At 35.7% G+C, this 20,793-nt stretch overlaps 2 protein-coding genes across 19 annotated transcripts in view; both read left to right on the top strand.

The window, feature by feature from the left end:
• The window catches only part of LOC117426644 (R3H domain-containing protein 1-like), a 33,824-nt gene extending 24,458 nt beyond the window's left edge, over positions 1-9,366 (top strand). For 12 of the 16 annotated variants that reach the window (XM_059033856.1, XM_059033857.1, XM_059033855.1 and 9 more), the window contains 8 exons: positions 1,492-1,649; positions 1,855-2,006; positions 3,491-3,594; positions 5,273-5,445; positions 5,673-5,817; positions 6,233-6,342; positions 7,034-7,118; positions 7,870-9,366. In XM_059033856.1, coding sequence (XP_058889839.1) covers positions 1,492-1,649; positions 1,855-2,006; positions 3,491-3,594; positions 5,273-5,445; positions 5,673-5,817; positions 6,233-6,342; positions 7,034-7,118; positions 7,870-8,210 — 1,268 coding nt within the window. In that variant the 3' untranslated portion in view covers positions 8,211-9,366. The remainder of the gene's footprint in view (positions 1-1,491; positions 1,650-1,854; positions 2,007-3,490; positions 3,595-5,272; positions 5,446-5,672; positions 5,818-6,232; positions 6,343-7,033; positions 7,119-7,869) is intronic. The other 4 variants (XM_059033854.1, XM_059033866.1, XM_059033865.1 and 1 more) reach the window with 1 other exon arrangement.
• A 2,763-nt stretch (positions 9,367-12,129) lies between these two features.
• LOC117426233 (UBX domain-containing protein 4-like) lies at positions 12,130-20,561 on the top strand. 3 transcript variants are annotated; one of them, XM_034043624.3, is made up of 13 exons: positions 12,130-12,354; positions 13,518-13,620; positions 14,938-14,966; positions 15,215-15,330; positions 15,561-15,759; positions 16,079-16,211; positions 16,457-16,511; positions 16,724-16,888; positions 18,058-18,185; positions 18,288-18,390; positions 18,696-18,827; positions 18,934-19,142; positions 19,498-20,561. In XM_034043624.3, the coding sequence occupies exons 1-13, from the start codon at positions 12,141-12,143 to the stop codon at positions 19,634-19,636; spliced, it is 1,725 nt and encodes a 574-aa protein (XP_033899515.3). In that variant the 5' UTR covers positions 12,130-12,140; the 3' UTR covers positions 19,637-20,561. The 3 variants fall into 3 exon arrangements, with proteins under 3 accessions (XP_033899515.3, XP_033899513.3, XP_033899516.3); XM_034043622.3 differs by having other exon boundaries at positions 12,132-12,354; positions 18,931-19,142; XM_034043625.3 differs by lacking the exon at positions 14,938-14,966 and having other exon boundaries at positions 12,132-12,354; positions 15,237-15,330; positions 18,931-19,142.
• Positions 20,562-20,793: the final 232 nt, after the last annotated feature.

Here is a 20,793-nt window from a genome sequence, read left to right as displayed (position 1 = left end):
ATGTAGTCAGTTGGAAATATAGATATTTTTTAAAGCCATAGCTAAAATTTGCCAGTTAGACATGTAGCATAGTGATTTTAAATTTGAAAATATTTCCCTGTTCAGTCAGTCTTTTTTGTTATATTCAGCCACTGCAATACTGTGGAAGGTAACCACTCCAACCATAATGGAGTGTGTTTAATATGATTCACTTCACGCCTGGCTGTAAGTCGAGGTGTGAGAATAGAGCTAAAAATAGACCACTTCATGTAGCCCTGCAGGGAGCAATCCCAGCCATCAATTTCTTTTGTCCCAGTTCTTTTCTCGTCTCGTGAAATTGATTGCAGTTGCCTCCATGAAAGCTGGAAGAAATTGAACAATATTCACAGCAGTGGTGCAGTCCCTTGACAGTTTCTCCTGAGAATTTTTAGATATCACGTGATAACTTCTGTCATGTAACCTTGACACTGATGCCGTTACTCACAAAAAGAATGTCTTTTAAAGAGCAATTTTAAAAGGTATACCTGCATACAGTATGATTTTTTTGTTCTATGAAAAAGAAAACCCTTAATTCACTTCTTGATAAGACTATTTGGAGTTAACCTGTTGTATGTTTGAATGTAAAATATCACATTGTAAAATTTCTCAATTGATTTTAATAGGTGGATCAAAGACTAGAAAGTGATTCTTTTCTTTTTTTATTTAGTAATCGCCAATTATTTTATTATTTTCTCCCAATTTGGCATATCCAATTATTTTTAGGCTCAGCTCACCGCTACCACCCCCGCGCTGACTCGGGAGCAGCGAAGATGAACACACGCTGTCCTTTGAAGCGTGTGCTGTCAGTCGACCGCTTTTTTATTTTACACTGCAGACTCACTGTGCAGCCACCTCAGAGCTACAGCGTCGGAGGACAATGCAGCTCCCGGGCAGCTTACAGGCAAGCCCGCAGTCGCCCGGCCAGACTACAGGGGTCGCTGGTGCACGGTGAGCCAAGGACACCCTGGCCAACCTAAGCTCCCCCCCACCCCCGGGGCGGCACTCGGACAATTGTGCGCCGCCCCCTGGGAGCTCCCATCTACGGTCGGCAATAGAATAGCCTGGACTCAAACCGGCAACCTCAAGGCTATAGGGCGCGGAGTGCCTTTATCGGATGCGCCACTCAGGATCCCCCTAGAAAGTGATTCTTATATATACAATAGACTGGTTTTATTGCTTAGATTAGTGTGTTTCCAAGCACTTGTAGAGTACTTGCCAGCATTCTGTTCTGCTGCCTGCCTTTGGTGGGAAAAAAAATCTACATTTTTGTAACCACGTGAGACTGAAATAGTAATGGCAAATACATTTCTGTAGTTATGTTACTGGTACAGTATGCATTATATTAATGAGAGATTAAACCACTTCTCAAGTCTTAACTGTTGCCATAGTTATTGCATTTATGTTTTTGGTATTAGATTGCTTGTACACTTTTTGTTTTCCCAGTACAATATTTATTTATTTATTTATTTGCAGGTTACCAAACTGTGATGCCTAGTCATCAGCAGAGCTATCAAAACATCATGGGAGTGCAGCAACCACAGAATCAAAATGTAGTAAGCAGCCAACAGAACAATATGGGAAGCCAGATGCAAGGCATGATGGTCCAGTATCCTCCAGTGTCCTCTTATCAGGTGTGTGCCCTTGCTTTGGAGGTCTCCAGCATTTTCTTCTATATGTAACTTTGAATTACTATTAGCATTACATCATTAGAATCAAATAGATTGTGATTTTAAAGTCTTGTCAGCACCACTGTTCCGTGTATTTAAATTGCTGTTTGATCATTGTTTATGGTCATTCTGTAGTTGTGTCATGCTCTGTATCTTGTTTTTTTTGTAGGTTTCAATGCCTCAAGGTTCACAGGGCATGCCCCAGCAGACATATCAGCAGCCAATCATAATCCCCAACCAGTCGAGTCAAGGGCATTTGCCTTCATCAGGAGTGCAAGTCTATTACAGTGTAATGCCCCCTCCTCAACAGAATAACATGAGGTTAGTTCAGTGCCTGATATTTCATTTAAACAGAATAGTGTGTTCATGATTCCTCTGTCCTGTTTGCTTACCCAACATTCAAGTTTATTAAATTCCCTAGTCTGCATTTTAGTTTGGTTAGCATACAATACTATTTTTCACATTGCTATCAAATCATACAAAATGATATTACTACAGCCCTGTGAAATTATTTTTATTTTTTTTATAATTTTTAATTTTATTTCACAAATTTCGTTTTATTACAGATACACATTAATAAAAACAACTCAAATAGATTTATATCAACAATAGCATTGTATACATCATGTTTTAACTACATACATATTTTTTATTAAACATTAAACAACGCTTTTTTTTTTTTTAACATTTTGACATAAACAGACCTCACACAGAAAAATAATAGTTACCATAATTTCTCATTAGTGGCAGTAGGGGTAATGTACAGTCCCCCACTCTTTTTGGAGCATTTGCTGCAGTGCAAAGTTTGCGCCACTTGAAATAAAACAAAGAATTACCATACTAATACAAAATACAAGCAAACCAACCATGTTTTCCCCAACAGCTGAGCCTTGACAACTATGATTGCAAGTATTTATTTAAAGTATTGTGTATAAACCTTCCAATTTAAAAATGTCATTCTATGTTTGATTTATAAAGATTTTTCGATTTATTTTGTTTTATATTTGCATTTTGTTTTATTTTGTGCTATTTTGTATTTACGATAAACACGGGAGTATTTAGCCCTGTTTTAGATTTGATGTAGGATGTGAGAATTACCAAGAAACTGCTTAGACTCCATTCATGATTATTCAAGGTAATTTGTTTGTTTAACATTAGTAATAAAAGTCATCTGCTATTACACCCAGGACTTCTGTGGTTGATTTGTTTGCAAATCTTAATTTAGCATCAGAGGTCCTAAGCATATATATTTTCTTTTAATGCAGTCCTCCTTGGAGCTTGACATGCTAGAAACTGTTGTTTGTTTAGAGGCTGCATTCTGTTTTGCTGTGCAGCCAAAATAGAAATGTGCCACCCATTGTCAGCATTAAAGTGGTGTACAATTATGTTGTTGTTGTTAATAATAATAATAATAATAATAATAATAATAATAATAATAATAATAATAATAATAATAATATAGAGGGTCCCATAGTGACTCTCCTGGTAAAGGCAGGTCTGTGTAGTGTGCAGGATAGTGTATGTTTGCATTTTGGGTGTAAAGAGACAATTGGCCTGGTCGTGGGGATGCCCACTGACATTTGGTTCTCCTGAGCTGTGGGTAATTGCTGCAGTGAGAGAATATAATCAGATCTATGCATACGTACACTTACATTTCTAGGTGGATATGAAAAATATATAATCCAGCTGTGTTGAATCTTAATGTGGGCAGTCCTTGGCACATGTTTTGAAGTAAAGGTAATCCTTTTGGCAGTCACATGTACAGTATGTTGCTTACCTTGATTCTTCTCTTTGTGTTTCTGCAGTTCTTCTGTAGGATACCTGCAACCTCCAGGAACAGAGCAGATGCAGTTTCCTCTGACTTTATCTCCTTGTAACTCACAGCCGCTCCAAGCCCAGCACTGTGCAGGTATGAAAAGCTGCTTGCATTCTTGCTCCCCCTCGTTATTGCTTTCTTCAGTTACACTCCAAATGCAATACTAAAAACTAAGGCCACGTGGGAGTAACTTGACTATCCATTCCAGGAAAGGTGACCCTAAAACTTCAGGCTCTGTTTGAGGTTTTGGAAATGTCCTCAATACCTTGAAAAGTGGATCCCTCCAGTCCTGGTAGTAAAAGTTCTAAACATTTCTTTTAAATCTGCACTACTTTCCAGTGCATACGTAGAACCTTATCTTGAGAGCATATTTATAATTCAAAAATTCAAAAGGCCTGGGTTAACTAAAAACAGATTTTAGTTTGCTGTTTTAAAAATATTATTATTATTATTATTATTATTATTATTATTATTATTATTATTTTATGCGATCACTGTTAAATTTGCATTTAAATTAAAACTAATGTGATAATTTTAATATTTGTTTATAATAACAATGTCATTAAATTGGATTTCTTGAAGGACATTTTAGTCGAGTACAAAATGACAGCTTCCAAGTCGCTACTGTGTGAAGCCAAAGTATAAATGGTTAACCAAAAAAGCTCTCTATTTCTTAAGCTGCTGTATAGCCACGTATATTCCAAATACTGTAGGTAACGTATGAGATGAAAATACTGTATTGCAAATTCCCATGTCATCCTGTTTCCCCTGTTCTGAATGTGAGCATACTTGGTTTTTTTTGTAGTTTTAAAGAAAAGAGCTCAGATTAAAATAAGATGACTGATCATTTCATTTTCTGCACTAGAAACTGCAGGTGTAAATAGTTTTGTAATGTCAAAATGAAAATGGGTTGCAATGTTAAAAGCACAGTGCTTGGTGTACTATTATGTTCATAACTGACATTTATTTGAATGAAGACCTTTTGCAACATTTTTCCAAAAGGGTCCTTCGCAGCTTCGTTAACTTTTTTTTAATTAACTTTTTTGCAATTAAAATTTGTAAGATTGAATTTGTACCTGTTTTTCCTTGGGATTTGAAGCTACTTTTCCCACTGGTGTTTAAGATTTAATTAAACAAAACATTGAGGAGTTTTCTTACTCGTACCTTTACATTTTTTAATTAATTATTTTATGGAAGATTTTTTTTTTTTTTTTTAAACCTGTGCTTCAGCTGCTTACTAAGTATTCCCGTGCCGTTACTTCAACTGCTAAAACCATTTGAGATTTCATTTCCATTTTTTTGTTTATTTAATGTAAAGCCTTCTGAGAATTGTGGTCATGTGACCTTTGGATGATTCTGTTTTCTATGATGCCGATCTTGTTTTACATACAGTACTGTATCAATTTAACTTCATTTTAAACAAACTGTTCCATTAGAGATACCATTCCCTTACATACAGTAATGCCCCAGGGGATGTTTTTTTTATTCACAAAAAAATAAACATGACTGTTCTAGCACTAAACAATGTAAGTCAGTGTTAGAAACTAGGTTAACAGATCACTAGTTTTGTTATTGTCCATTCGTTAACCATGTTGCAAGGTTTTTTGAAATACAGGCAAAAATGTTAAAGTGATTAGTAAGATATTGATTCAACTATTGCAAAAATGATTGAAAACTAGAATATTTAGTTAGTGTCACTTGCTGTGTATGCCTGCAGACCATGTTCATAAATTCCCATCCAGTTTAGTTGTCTTTTTTTTTCTTCTTTAAGCTGTAGCACCACCACATGGCAGTGGAATGGTAATGATGCAGCTGACCTTACCTACCAACCATCAACCAAGAGCACATTCACCACCTCAATGGAAACACAACAAATGTTACAGCCTTGACCACCAGAGGGGCCAGAAATCTACAGATCTCAGTAACTTAGATAGCACTAGACAGGTATTGATGGGTTCTAAATTGCTAAAGGTGCAAGATCTGATTTTGTTTTCTTTCCATCATCACTACTGTAAATACTACTACTAAATTGAACTCAGATGCCGTTATAATCCTACAATCTTGCCTGAAAAGGAATCCTTTATTTGAACATTCCTTGTCTATTGAAGGATTTCTGATTTGTTTTTGCTTTCTATTTGGTTTCTGCACTTTTATTTCACTGTGTTTTCCAGAGCAGTCCACAGCTTGGTAGTCCAGCCACTTCCCCAGCCCAGTCACCATCCCCAGCCCAGCTTACAAATATGAACAACATCCGTTCTGGACTCTCTCCCATTTCAGTCATGCCGCAGTTTCCTAGACCCTTTGTCCCTGGGCAAGGTAAGGTCTATTTGGGAAAAATATTTCTCTGTTTTTAGGCAAGTAGGCATCCCATCTACATATAAACGTCCCTTCTTGGCAGAAGTTTACATGCAGTTTCAGACCTTTTCTTTTTTGGGATCTTTGGGATCATAGCAAGCAATTATATTTAATAGACAATTCAATTTAAGGTTCTATAATATTCCAGTGTGGTGTTCAGCATAACTCATAATACTGATGGGAACGGCAGCTTTACAGTATAGTCAAATATGTTTGATATTTTGAGCAACTTAAGAATTGCTATACATTTTACAAAACATTCTTCAAAAGGTGTTGTATGTTGTCCTCAGTGTATGACAACAAATGTATACAATTTAAAAAAAAATAAAATAAAATAAAAACTCCCATTAAACCAATGAATGGTTTTGTTTTAAAGTAAATGCTGGATCTTCCCACGCAGGTGACATCCGATACCCTCTAATGCAGTATAACCCTCTCATCCGGCCCCCTCTACTCCAGGGACCACATATAGTTTCAAACCATCAGGTATGTATTTTTTGTGTTATCTGGCCTGGTTAAGTTAAGGCAACATAAAACCTCTTGATACAAAATATTTACATATGCTGACATAAATGCAAAATGCTGCAGTTAATACACTAAAATCTGCTTTTTAAAGTTTTTGTTACAAAACTTTAAAAAGCAGATTTTAGTGTATGTGCTCTTCTGTGTGCAATACAATTATGGACTGTTTGTGACCTGGGGAATTCACTTTTATGTGCCAATTAAGACTGGAGTTTCACAACAAAAATATATGGAACTTATTCCAGAGACTATTTATTTTTTTATTGGTTGAGCATTTGTCTGAGTGCTGGGGAAACATGTTTGGGATTTGAGATTTAATTTGTAGTACAGTCAGGGTAAATTTAAATAAAATGTGTTTTATGAGTGATCCATTGTGTCTGTGTTTTATTCCAGAGCAGTTGCAACATTCCCTGCCTGTAGAACATTGTTTAAAAGTATTAAATACCAGCTAACAGAAGATAGCATTATTCATCTTGCCATTATTTTTTACCCTGTACAGACTGGTTACATAACTGGATCATGTAGATATAAATAAAAGCTAAACATGCGTGCAGGGAAATACATTATTTCACCTGAATTTAAATGGATTGTGTTTCTTACAAAAAAGACGAGAAAAAAGGGAATCATATACAAATTTCCTTTTTTTATTTTTTAGGGACAGCTGGGAATTCGGCATGGGGGAAGAGGAAAGAAACCGACTCGGAAAGCATTGTCCACTGATCTCAGTGTTGGAGAACCAGGTACTTCTCAGTGCTCTTTCTCACCATGAAATAATAGTTGTATTTGAAAAGCAAGTGCAATTCAGTCAACATGCATACAGGGTTAATTATTAAATGTTTTACTGCCTGTATGTTTTTAATCCAGTTTGTAAAGACAGCAGTACACTATTCTTGTGCAGCAGGTGCCTACTACTAAATGCCTACTAAATGCCTACTAAACAGTTTTGAAGGACCTTTATGTGTTCTTTGCATTTTGGCAGGATAGACATTTACAATCCAGTAGTGGTGATAGAATATGGAAAAATAGGGGCAACACTTAACTACTCTTTATTTAATGGATGTAAACTCTATTACAGTATATCAAATAAATAAATAATTAAAAAGTGACCAAAAAAACTCAAACCCATTTGTTCAATGTCATGATATGTGCATTGTGCTTCAGTATAAACAAGACCTGTGTTAAAGGAAGTGCACATGGTATAAATCAGGATACCAAATTCAAATACCCCACCATTCTGCATTAGGCAATTTTACCATGAAAGCAAATATCTGTTTTAACTGTTCAGCTTTCTTTTTTGATGTTGAAAAAATATATAGTAATAACTTTACACAAAGTAAAATTGGATTCTCATATATTTTAACACATTTTATATCCTTGAGAAAGGCATTCATGAAATTAAGGGTCCATGCATGTAGGCTATATGGTATTGTTATATAAACAAAGTTTCTGTTAATTTTAACCAATTCGTTTTTTCTGTCTTCCTTTGTCTAGTGATTGGGAGAGTGCTGGAAGTAACTGATTTGCCAGAAGGAATTAGTCGTACAGAAGCCGACAAGCTATTTGGTGAACTTTGTAAAGTTGGTGCTTTGATTAAGTGGATACCAGATCATCAACCACAGCAACAGCATTGTGGAAGTGGAGACAGCAATGTGAACACTGATGATTCAAAACCTCCCAGTGACTTGGCCTCCACTTACACAGTTCTAGCAATGTTCCCTTCAAAACTTGCTGCTCAGAACGCATTGATCAAACAGAGTAACTCGTTGAGCAAGTTTAAACTGAGGACCAGCAAGAGACACTACGATACTCTGGAAAGGGCTAGTTCTCAGTAGCTGACACTGCTGCTTTGGACTTGGTTACTTCCTGTTCCATTTCTCCTCCTTCCTGTTTCTCACTCAGTTGGTTTGATTTATAATTGGGTTTTCACTTGAGTTGTAGAGACTTCAGGAATGTGTTGTCGTTGTAATGTTCTAGCGATTTTGATGAAAAATAAGTGATCCAGCAGAGAACTACAAAATAATAAAAAGTTCAAGATGTTATCCCATATTTCTTTTTCAGAGCTCAATGAAGCATGTCAGAGGGAAGCGACATTTTTTTTAATTTATTATTATTTTTTTTTTTTTATATTTGTGAAATCTTGTATCGGATCCAAAGCCCTGTTATACAGCTGCATTATTTTCAAATTACCGTTTTATTACCTTGTGTTTATTTTCACCCCTTTGACAAAGAAAATAAAATAACAAAAGTGAGCTAGTTTGCAAGCCATGTATTACAATGTAAAATCTGTTTTGCAGGGCCATTCTATGTTGTTAGTGGTCCATCCACAATGCAAACGTGTCTTGAGATGGAGTATCATTTTCTCATTGTGCCTCCTGCCAGAATTACTAGCTATCGAATTAATACACTGGAATACAAACTTAATTGTGTTTTTTATACAATAAACATCCAACCAAAAAAAAAAAAAATCTTGTAAATAATTTCAATATTAGCTAAATAATTAAAGTATTCACAACAAAGCAGCAAAAGCAATACTGGCAATTAGCGCAATATGGGTAAACTAAAGACTTGGTTCAAAACAGTGGTTTTAACTTGTATTAAGAATTTTGAAAATACATCTCCCTTTTTTATATACAGTGTGTGTGTGTATATATATATATATATATATATATATATATATATATATTTTTTTTTTTTTTTTTTAACATAATCCTCACTGATTTAGCTGGTCTCCTACTATATGGCAATTTTCCATTACAACTCAGACTATATATTTTTTCCCATGGTCTCAGATATTTCATATGAAACATCCAGACTTTTTAATGGCATCCTATACAATTTGATCACTGGGACTCAACAAAAACAATGAACCTTTTATTTTTATTTTACTTTTTCCAAATGTGTGGATTCTGCAAGGCTGTACAATGTTTGCTGGTGCAAGTCATTTTTATTTCAGTTTGAAACCAATAAATGTTTATAAATACCAAATAATCCATTCTTTTAACCAACTTGGCAAAGTTGTTTTGAAAACAACTGGGCTAATTGCATATGTACTCTGTTCACTGTTAAACTTTCTATAACCTGTCATTATGCATCCCGTATTATCTGTGAAGATACCGGAGACCTAATCACTGCATTATAAATTCAGCAAAATAATTCATAGCTGAAAGGAACTTCTAGATCGTGCATTTCAGCAGTGGTTGGTTTTATTCTTGCAGTTTTCTATGATCAAGAACATAAACAGCATTGCATCACTGTCACTTATTTTTTTACCATTTAATGAAAGGATGTTGCAATATAGAAGAAATAAGTTGTACTATGTCCTAACAGATTGTTTAAACAAGTCAGTCTGAATTCCGGGTGCTTAAATGTGCCGTATAATCCCTAGCAACCCCCATGTGCTGCTTGAAAAAAAGTTGTGTTTTTCCCTATAGAGATGTATTTTTTCAACACATATAGCCCTATAACGGTCGATACACGGGTCAGAATCTTTGAATTCTCCTAGCAGTAAAATTGAATGTGGTGCTAAAAATATATGTATATATATTTTTTCTTTGCTAAAACACATATGTATTAAACATGAAGTTTAGGTTATACAGTGTACTACATTTTTATTTTATTTTTTAATCTTTAATTATCATATAGTGTACCAGGCTATTTAGCTAAATTTAGATTGACATTTTGATGCAAAAAAATAAATGTACATTTAATGGGTGGGTGGGGAAAGGTTAAGCATTACAGCATTGCTCTATTGGCACTGTATATGAGGATACACCGTAGTCATTTTAAAATCAGTCAAATTCTTCTGACACCAAAATACTTACTAAAATGATCTTTTGCTTGGTCCTTATGTCATTGAAAGATGCCCTCTCCCCTTTTATTTTTTTATAAAGTAATTCTCCACAGACCCATACTGTTAAATCAGTACTGTATGTTAATATTGAATCGCTTGACTGTCGCTCCACATACATCAGTATGAATGTGTCGGTTTTGGGGGTACAGCTTAAAAGTGACGAGTGAGTCTGTGGGGTGAAATTATATCATTGCATGATAGTTTCCAATATCAGGATTTTTGAAGATGATTGATACACATAGTAGGCAGGGTTGACTACGACACATGTGATACACACACCTGTTCAATCCAAATGTTTGTTTAGGTCACCTAATATACTTTTTAACTATTGTGTTACACACAATCTTTTGAAGTTCCTTGTTTTTGTTTTCTCACATCCTGAAAGGGTTACACAACACCCTGCAGTGTTTTTAAGAAACACATTACTTTCCAGCAATAATTTATTTTTAAAATATATTCCCAATAGTTAGCAATGGTCACCAGGACAAAGAGATTTTTATTCTAAACATCCCAGTGTTTCCAGTTTGTGCTCAGATTTAAAGGAGTGGTGTATTGTGGGAACAGAAAACTAGCATTGTTGCAGGAGGAAGTGTGCTCTGGATATTCAGCGAGCCTTGGTCTTTTTTTTTTTTTTTTTTTTTACTCTGGCGAATGCTTCAGAGTATAGTAAATGTTCAGGAACTGTATTGTCCAGTTAATTTATAATCCATAATGTGTGATTAAAAATTTTGCAATTGTTGGATAAATTTAATCACAATTTAGCCATTGTTGCATAAATTTAATCACAGGCTGCCATTTGCTTTAATCTACCATCCTTTTAATAAAACTTAGAGAAGGAGTAAAAGTTCAAACTCAATTTGAAAAGCATGAGGAAGGCTGTTTGATGCCTGATATTTGGGATTCTTCAAGCAAGCTCAAATATATATATATATAGAGAGAGAGAGAGAGAGAGAGAGAGAGAGAGAATCTAGTGTTAAGTTTTATTTATAGACAAAGAGATGTAATAACTAAACAATAATTAATCACAAGCTTTCAAGACTTCAAGGGTCTCTTCAGGTGAAAGTAGGAAAGGGAGATGCAACCATCTATCTCTTAACTACTTTCACCTGTAGGAGACCTCTGAGGTCTTGAAAGCTTGTGGTTATTTATTGTTTAGTTAGTCCAATAAAATGTATCACATCTCCTTCTCTTTGTCTATCATCTCTGGACTGATACGGCTACCATTTCATCTTATTTCCATTTCCATCTCCATTTCGTTTTATTTGAAAGTATTTACTCATCAAATAAATTAAACGTATTTAACATCCATTATTTTAGATTAATTTAACATGACAAGGGCTTAAAGGCTAGTTTGTTTAAAGAATTGGAAGTGCCAGCTCTGAGCAGCCTTAATATATTCAAATCATGTGATAGTTACCTTTCAGCTCTGCCAGTCCCACTTAGTCTCAATATGAATGTAAGTGGGGGTGTGCAGAGTTGAACGGTCACATTTAGAATGATAAAAACACCATAAGAGAAATGTAAAATAAATAAATAATTCGTTGAAATAATATTGCATTGAAAGCTTCTAATTCTTAAAATGGAGGTAAAGTTTTTTATTATTATTATTTTTTATTTTTTTTGGATGAAATAAAAAGTAATTTCCTGCCTAAGAAAAGATAAACGGGCAAAATACAGTTAAGTAACTGAGCCTCCGAGCGAGAATATTTCTGCTTACTCGGATCACTGATGAAACCTGCTCTGCTGTCCTTTTGACTGGCCATTAAATGGGTTGTGTTCTTTCACTGAGCGGCTCATTAACGTACCCCCTGTACCCTTATCACGTGAAAAGGACTGTAATACGTTAAACTGAACTCCGGTCTCTAAACCTCAGATGATTCCTAATTTACCTACATCTCCCAGAATCCATCAGATGTTCTTTTGGACTACAATTTCACGTATGTTTTCACTGTGCTACGCTTGCTCAGTGATAAGTTTGAAGGTTCCAGAAATACCATCAAAGATTGCTGCCGTGGAAAGAGGGACTGACAAATTATTACATAAAATGCTTTGGTTTGAGGGCTCGATCCCTGCTGCCATCGCATCAGCCAAACAAAAAAACTCCGTCTTTGTCGTCTTTATTGCAGGTATTTGCAAAGTTTATATATAATATTTTGGCATAAATAAAAAGAGGCCTAGTAGCAGGAAACAAGCTGTCATTATTTTATTACGAGGTGGGCTGACAAAAGTATATGATCATTATTTTGAACTTCTTTGAGAGTATCTTTAGGTATACCTAGACACACCGTAGATGTTACTGCATCAATATTGAGGCATTTTATAATGAGACAAATAAAAAAGTGAACTTTGTATTGTATATAGCAAGTTCATTGCTAATCTGTTTTATATTAAAAAAAAAAAAAACGTTTCTATGGATAGGCGTTTTGACTCAATCGACCAGTAAGTAATATAATAGAAATTAGCTTTTGTTTACTCACTAGTTCTGGTGTAGGCTGTGTGTTGCGTACCTCAATCCCACAGACACCGACATGGCGCACTTGTCTGTACGTAAAAATACTCGAGTCCCTCATGAAAATAAAAGCAATAGCAGCAGTACAAAGCTATATGAAAACAGACTTGACATTTCATTCCTGCTGGCATTTTGCTCTAAACATTTTATTTTGTATGTACCTGATATATATATATATAGAGAGAGAGAGAGAGAGAGAGAGAGAGAGAGAGAGAGAGATGTATAGATATAGATTATGTCTTCATTTTATTAAATAAACAAATTATTAAGGTGACATTCGCCATTGAATACATTGTGTATTTGGATACAATAACATATCTATGCATCATAGCTTTCTAGATTTCTCTAATGCTTTACATGACATATATCTATTAGGATCAAATGATAGATAATCCTGCGGTTTGTGGAACTAAAATTAGATAATTATCATTGCAAAATGTGTCTGTTCTTTGTTTGGGTGTTGCCACAATAAATGCCCACGATAATCTGGTTTATAATCTGTATGACTAATCTTAACAAAGCAATGCTGATTCTGTATAGAATGTATTATTTCATTCATGTTATGTCTGAGGTGTCAGATATATATAATGTAAGTAAAGTATTTGCTGCATTTTCTGTCAGAATATAATTTATAATTTAGTTGTCTGTAGTATTTGAATTTGATAACCTGGCTTTGGCACTTGGACTCAAACCCACAGTTTTCTGATGAAGATGATTAACACAAGTGTTCCACTTTTCTGGTATGATTTGATAATCCTCTTTTGACAACATGGCTTTTAGGAGAAGATGACCAATCTACACAGATGCTTTCAAGTTGGGAGGATGAGAAAGTGGCAGAAGCTACATCACAGTCTTTTGTTGCAATTAAAATTGATGCCAAAAGGTAGGTAAAGTAGTCAATACAAATATATGCAGGGTATATCATGGCTGAAAATCACATTGGTTTGATTTGAAAAAGAGGTTGTGTTTTTTTTTTTGCATTGGGTAAATAGTTAAAGCAGTGTGATCATGAACTGTAGCTATGTATTTTTATTTAGTACAATGGTAATAGCTTTGTAATATATTATGCATTGTAATGAAAATTAATAGTTTTAATATCTCAAAGATAACAATTGTAATATTATAAGGGGTGGGTATTTATTAAGGGAATGAGTTCTAGTTCTATTTATTATGCTGACAACAGTATTGGTATTTGGTAGCTGCTATATTTATAATTAATACAGTATATAGAATTTTGGTTTACATGAACTTATCTATTAACCTTGTATTTATTGTAATGTGCTGTTTGTATGTGTTGGTTGTGTGTGTATCTCTCTCTCTCTCTCTCTCTCTCTCTCTCTCTCTCTCTCTCTCTCTCTCTCTCTCTATATCTATATCTATATCTATCTATCTATATATATATATATATATATATATATATATATATATATATATATATATATATATTATTATGTAGGTAGGTTGATAAGAAGGAAGAATATTAAAAAAAATAAAAATTAATGTACACAAAAAATTAAAAAAAATAATAATTTCAGGACTTTTCGGGCAAAAGCCCTTCTTCAGCTGTGTAGAAAGAAAAGTAACATAGTACAGTAAACTTGTTGAGATACATAGTTATTTATTCTTGGTTTCTTATGAGCAAAGGGACTCCCGATGTAAATTAGCTTATAGCTAAGTCTGGGTACAATACATCTTGTGACTTGTCATGAATGTTAAGAATTGTACGTTGTCCCTGTTAAATAAAACATTTGAAAAAAAAAAAAAATTCTTTAAAATAATTGGTTGATTCTCTCATTAGAAAAAAAATACTTTGTAGTAGTAATTTAACGGAATATCTTAGCCAGGCTATCTTCATTTTCATGTAGGGGTAGATGTTGGATCCAAATATAGTTATACTTTTAGTGGAGCTACACTTTCTCAACGCCAATAAATACTTTTTTTATTGAACTTCTTGCAAGTACAGCATGTCTGTTTTGCTGAGCAGACTGTTTTTTTTTTTTTTTGGATATGCCTGGGAATAATTACTCCCTCAATGAGTAACAACAATTGCATCTCCATCTCTCCAAGCTGGAGTGCAGCTCCTTAAATTTGTTGCATTTATTTTTGGTCTACTTCCCTTCTTAAAGGCTACATGCCAATCTACATTGATTAAATATATTATTAAAAGCTGGTTTTGTTACTAACTTTATTTCTTTTGCAGTGACACGTGTGTGCAGTTTTCCCAGATCTGTATCCTTTTTATTTCCTGTAGTCCATCTCTAGTGTGATGTTATCTTGGTACAGAGAACTTTACATGCTCGCGATTGTTAAAATAAACCCAGACACGTCTTTTAAGTAAATGACATAATCAGTGAAGCATCTAACAAATGTGTGTGTGTGTGCTTTTAATTCTAGCTGTTCAGTGAGGTTACACTTGCACATGTTTTGGTTACAATGATACCATAAAAGTACAACCTTCCTTAACTCCTAGCGAAAAGACCCTGTTTGCATCCCTTCCAGTTTCTTTATAGGAGACAATGGGTTTCCCCTTGAGGTAATCGCTGGGAGTATCCCAGCAGAACAGTTGGTGAACCGAATTGAAAAAGTCAAACAGGTAAAATATAGAGTAATTCCTATTGTACTTTTTTTGTTATCTCTAGTTTTAGAAAAACACATTTAATGACAATCATTTTGACTAGAAGTCTTGTTGATGTCAAAAACGTTTGCCTTTAAATGCAGTTTCTTTCAGCATTTCTAAATTTAGCACCATTGCATGTTTAATAGTTAGGTAGCATTACAATGTATTGATTTGACAGTGCAATGATTTGCTGTGTTTTTATTAAGATGCACATACAGCAGAAGAATGTAAAGCTGAGAGGAGCTGATGAAAACCAGGCTGCCACAGAGCAGCACTCTGCATCCTTGGTCACACCAGACTTAACCAGCCAGTCACAGAGCTTACCTTCAGAAACCGTTCAACCAAATGGTGCACATCTATCTAGTGCAGAGCCAGAAAACGTTGCTGAAGCAGCAGCATCAAAAGGTACTGTATTTGATTCTTAAATAAAATTCATTTCCTTCCTTAAGCAAAAAAACAAGCCAACTGAAGTGCAATATGGCTATCCAGTTTAAAACTGCACAGGTGGTCATTGCTCTGTATTTCATTGCTTCTGCAGTCCTTTGAGACAGAGCTCTACATTGAAAGGGACCAGTCATTTATTTAAATTAATTGTTAAATGAAATTGTTGGTGCTTAAAGTGCTACTGTGATGGAGGGAAAGATCGACTTGGTTGGCTTAAAGACTGACACTTCAGCGATTTTGGAAAGAGCTGATGTATAGTTTCATTGCCATTCTGTTTTAGAATGTCTGTCTAAAACTGTGGAAGATGGACTGCATTCAGGTCAGCCAAGTCCAGTAGAAGAAATAAGCGTCTCCTCTGAAGACGCATCAGTAAGTTCCCAGCCAGAAGACGACCTTAATATCAAGGTGGAAAGGTTAGTTTGAATACTACTTGAAAAGCTGAGAATGAGTTTTGTAGATGACTATTCAGAATTCTTTATCCTTTTAAATACACACCCTATTATGCCATGATTGAAGATGCCTGTTCACAGTGATAGCTACTCAAAGCATTGTTGCTAACCCATGTCAGTTTCTGCCCAACTATTTATTACATTCAAAGAGGGATTTTGGTTGTTTTGAAATTTAAATTTGGTGAAACTCAGGTTTTGTATTTTCCTAGGTTGACGAAGAAACTTGAAGAAAGGCGAGAGCACAAGAACAGAGAAGAAGAGGAGGTCATTTTCAAATAAGCACTGCTACCATTTTGAACATGGCTGTATATCATTTTATTTTTTCCATAAATCCTTATTTGTTGAACACCTTTTCTAAATGTCTATTATGTGAAGCTTTGTCTTCAGATCAAGTTTTCCCCCTACTGTAGGTTTGTTGTTTTATATACAGAAACTGATCTATTTTAATTAACAAGGTATTTTTACTTCTTTTATAGAATGAAATAAAGAAGGAAGTGGAACGCAGAAAAGTTGGCAAAGAGATACTTGATTTTAAGAAGAAAAATGAAGGCGAGAAGACCAAGCGAATGTTGGAGGAAAGGAATCGGGAGAAAGCAGAGGAGAAGGCAGCAAGGGACCGCGTGAAACAACAGATTGCACTGGTAAATATTTTAAGAAAAAAAAACAGACCACTTTACTAAATATCTTGGGATCCCTGAATAGATAACTGTACCATCTTCAACACCTCCAAAATATTAGAATAGGAAATCTATCCAACATGTGCTGTGGTACTTCATATATTGAATGTACAGGTATGGACCAAAAAAATAGAAACACCTGGGTAAATGTGGGACACCAAGTATATTGAAAGCAAGGGCATCTACACAGGTGTGGCTCATGCGTAATAACATCCCAGCATGCTTAGGGTCATGTATAAAAATGCTGGACAGGCCTGGTTGCCTATAATTATGGCTAGCATGGCTGCAAGAGGAGACCTCAGTGACTTTGAAAGAGGGGTGATTGTTGGGGCGCGTTTGGCAGGAGCTTCAGTGACCAAGACAGCTCAACTTGCTGATGTTTCACGAGCAACGGTGTCTAAGGTGATGTCGGCATGGAACTCGGTGGGAAAGACAGCATCAGCAAAGGGCAACTGTGGATGGAAGCACATACTCCAGGATCGTGATATCCGTGTATCAATTCGAAGTGCAAGGCAAAACAGGCGAGCAACTGCAGATCAATTGACTGCAAATTTCAACATGGGGCGCGAGCAGCCAGTTTCATCAAAAACAGTCCGCCGAGAACTCCACAGAGCGGGATACCATAGTGGCCCAACGCCCTATTAAGTGACTTTACATTGGTGTTTCTATTTTTTTTGTCCACTACCTGTACTACCAATGCAGAACGAGTGGGTGGAAGAAAATTGAATTTGGTTTCAAGTTTGCATTCACTGTTGCAGAAACTAATGGGCATTCATGTATTATCTGAATGGTATGTCCGGATAGAATGGTCAACTGGTCCGGCTACAGAAAACATTCCCCTCACTGCTGCCTTACATTTCAGTGTGTCTGTGTGTTGATTTGTTTTGTTTTTTGGGGCGAGGTGTAGGGTTGTGTTATAATACCAATCAACCCTCACCCCAACCCCTCTTACTTGTTAACTTTCAATCAATAATGAAAAGGCTATTTTATAAAGTAGGTTTAATAGTGGATTCGCTGGATTTTGTCTGGGCAGGATTAGTCTGTATTTCTAACCACCACGTTGGGTCAGTCATTTTACTCGGTGTCACATTGTGATGTGCTGGTATTTTGTTCTTTCTTGCTGTTTGTCCCAGGATCGGGCTGATCGAGCCGCTCGCTATGCAAAGACCAAAGAAGAAGTGGATGCAGCCACTGCTGCGGCTCTTCAGACCAGGCAGGCTGAACTGGTTGCTAAGAAGCAGGCTTCTCAGAAGGAAAGAAGGTAGGGTACATGGTTACTTCTTGGCATTAACACTTTAAAAATAAAACATTTCAGTAAAAATGACATGTTCTTAAATGTGCTTCCGTATATATGTTTTTGCAGTGCAATAGCCAGGATACAGTTCAGACTCCCAGATGGATCATTCATAACTAATCAGTTTCCTTCAGAAACCAGACTAGAGGAGGCCAGACAGTTTGCTGCACAGGTAAAACAACTTGACTGAAGTACTAAGGATGCTGTTTTAGTTTGCTGTGCTATCATTGCGTCAGGTGTCACTGTCCATAAAAAATATGTCTGTTACTCAGTACTTTTGAATCTTTTTAAATATAATTACGGTATTGGACAGCGATCTAAACAGCTACAGATTTAAAAACTACCTTGTCTATGAACACTGTCGCCTGTAAACATGTATGCACATAATTTAAGTTGCAGCAGTGATTCCTCATTTAAAATATTCAGATGGGTGTGTCTTTGTGTGTGTGTAATGCCCTCCGCATTATTTCTGTGCAGGAAGTGGGTAAAAAGTATGGCAATTTTTCACTGGCCACCATGTTTCCCAGGAGAGAATTCACAATTGAAGATCTTGGCAAAACTCTGCTTGAGCTTGAGCTGGCACCAAGTGCTGCAATAGTATTGCTACCGGTATGTATTTCCAGCTGTGAAACGTTAAATAACATTTTTAAAGCAAGCATAGAGTAAAACCTGCTGCTATTGGCTTGTAAAAGTCCTTCATTTCTCCTGACAGCAGACGGGGAGATCGGCTGCAACGGTGGTCCAGTCCTCTGGTGGTGGGATCTGGGGTGTCCTGGGTACAGTCTTCTACCCGCTCCTTGCAGTCTGGAGGTTCATCAACAATTTTGTGTTTGCTAGTGCCCCACCCTCTGGGTCTTCCACGAGACAGGCTCCCCAGCCAGAGCACTCTCAGCCTTCAACATCCACTGCAGCAGAGCCAAAGAGGTGGGCAAAAAGAATCCGCTGCATTTGCCATAGCAAGATCAGATACACCAGGGATTGTGACTGTACAGTAAAAATTGTTGTGAGCCAATAATTAACTGGAGAGAACAACACATTGTCTGTATTCTGGTTGCTACATAGACCACTTGAAAATCTTCATATTATGTTTTTTGTACTCTCCCGACTTAATTTAATCTGAATGACTAATACCCATGCTGCGTTTCAAATCCAAACATGAGATCCTGAAGTTCATGCCTTCTTTTGCCCATGATTAACAGTACACCATATACATTTGAAGCCTTGTTGTCAATCATTTTCTAAAAATGTTTTTTTTTTTGTTGTTGTTTTTCCCCCCCAGAGAAACAATTCGAAAACGAGTTCTTGAAAAACATACAGATGACTTTAAAAAAGATGGTAAAATCTACAGGCTAAGGACTCAAGAAGATAGCGAGGATGACAGTAACACTTGGAATGGAAATTCTACTCAACAAATGTAGTATATGGATACCTACTAATGTGCAATATTTTTCTTATTTGGTTTGAGTAAATTGTAATTATATTGGCGAATCTAATACAAGGCAGCTTATTTTGTGTACAAGCCTCTAAACCTTTTAACTGATTCTTTGCATTGGTGAATATCAATCGGTGACGCCAGACAGCTGTGAGCAGATTTTTTTTTTTTTTATTGGATGCTGTTAGCCCAGTTTGCTTTTACTTAAGTTAGAAGACTGCACTACTGTACTTTGGAATATTTGTACCTTGGCTAGAAGAAATCTAGGATTTGGTTTTGCACGTGTCTGTGGTTAAAGCTTTAAAAGCTAATAAATGTATTTAGTAAATCTTGCATTTAATACAGTGCTGTATGCTAATGCTTGTCTCCCAGTTTGAACAAACTAAACTCTGAGAAGGTATAATTATATAGTAGTTAGATTCTTAAATCAACAGCTTATGAGAAACTGGCGTGATTTGGCTGGAGTTCCTTTTAAAAGCAACCGTGATACGTCTCCTGTGTCATGTGATTATTCTATTTTATCACAATTCAAGGAACTTGGAATTCTTGCAGGACATGTAGTTCCTCATATTACTTTTATGACGGGTGGTCCTTTCTTTTTACCAGTAATTTAAGACACAGATATTGAATAGCACTGCATTCAAGGTAAAATTTGGTAAATGTAAATTAATTTGCTTTTAGCTTAAATCACATGGCCTAAACATACCCTGACTGAAGGTTGTGGACTTGAAGGAAGTCTGGTTTTTGGTAATGTAGGAAAATGGTTTATAAATATAAAGGTTTAAGTTTCCAACCCTTCTATTTGCACAGGTTGCTAAGGCTATGTAACATTTTCTTCTAGTTTAAAACAAAAAAAACTAGTGTTCTTTCCAGCTCTCAATTAATAATAATAAAAAAAAAGGTTTCAACAAGCTTGGCTGGTTGTATTTTTGACTCTGTAATGTATCCTGAGCTTTTAAACCTTAATCTGCAGTCATTACCACATCCTGTTATAAGATCTGCAGGTAAAAGACATGCATATACACATAAAGACAAGCTGGCAGGTATCTCATGTCCTAACCAAATGTAATGACAATTGGATTAGTGACTTCCTTTCCATCAAAGGGTTCCCCCACTGTATCCTAGTTGCTAGTGATCTGCATC

This window comes from Acipenser ruthenus, chromosome 11 (assembly GCF_902713425.1).
Source record: "Acipenser ruthenus chromosome 11, fAciRut3.2 maternal haplotype, whole genome shotgun sequence".
Classification (NCBI taxonomy): Eukaryota; Metazoa; Chordata; class Actinopteri; order Acipenseriformes; family Acipenseridae; genus Acipenser; species Acipenser ruthenus.
This window is presented reverse-complemented; position numbering and strand designations above follow the sequence as displayed.

Excerpts from the sequence above, each read along its gene's own strand:
- LOC117426233 (XM_034043622.3), top strand. The coding sequence starts at position 12,141 with ATGTTCTTTTGGACTACAATTTCACGTATGTTTTCACTGTGCTACGCT. Across the intron at positions 16,889-18,057 it reads TGAAACAACAGATTGCACTG|GATCGGGCTGATCGAGCCGC; the intron begins GTAAATATTTTA and ends TGTTTGTCCCAG. Across the intron at positions 19,143-19,497 it reads ACTGCAGCAGAGCCAAAGAG|AGAAACAATTCGAAAACGAG; the intron begins GTGGGCAAAAAG and ends TTTCCCCCCCAG.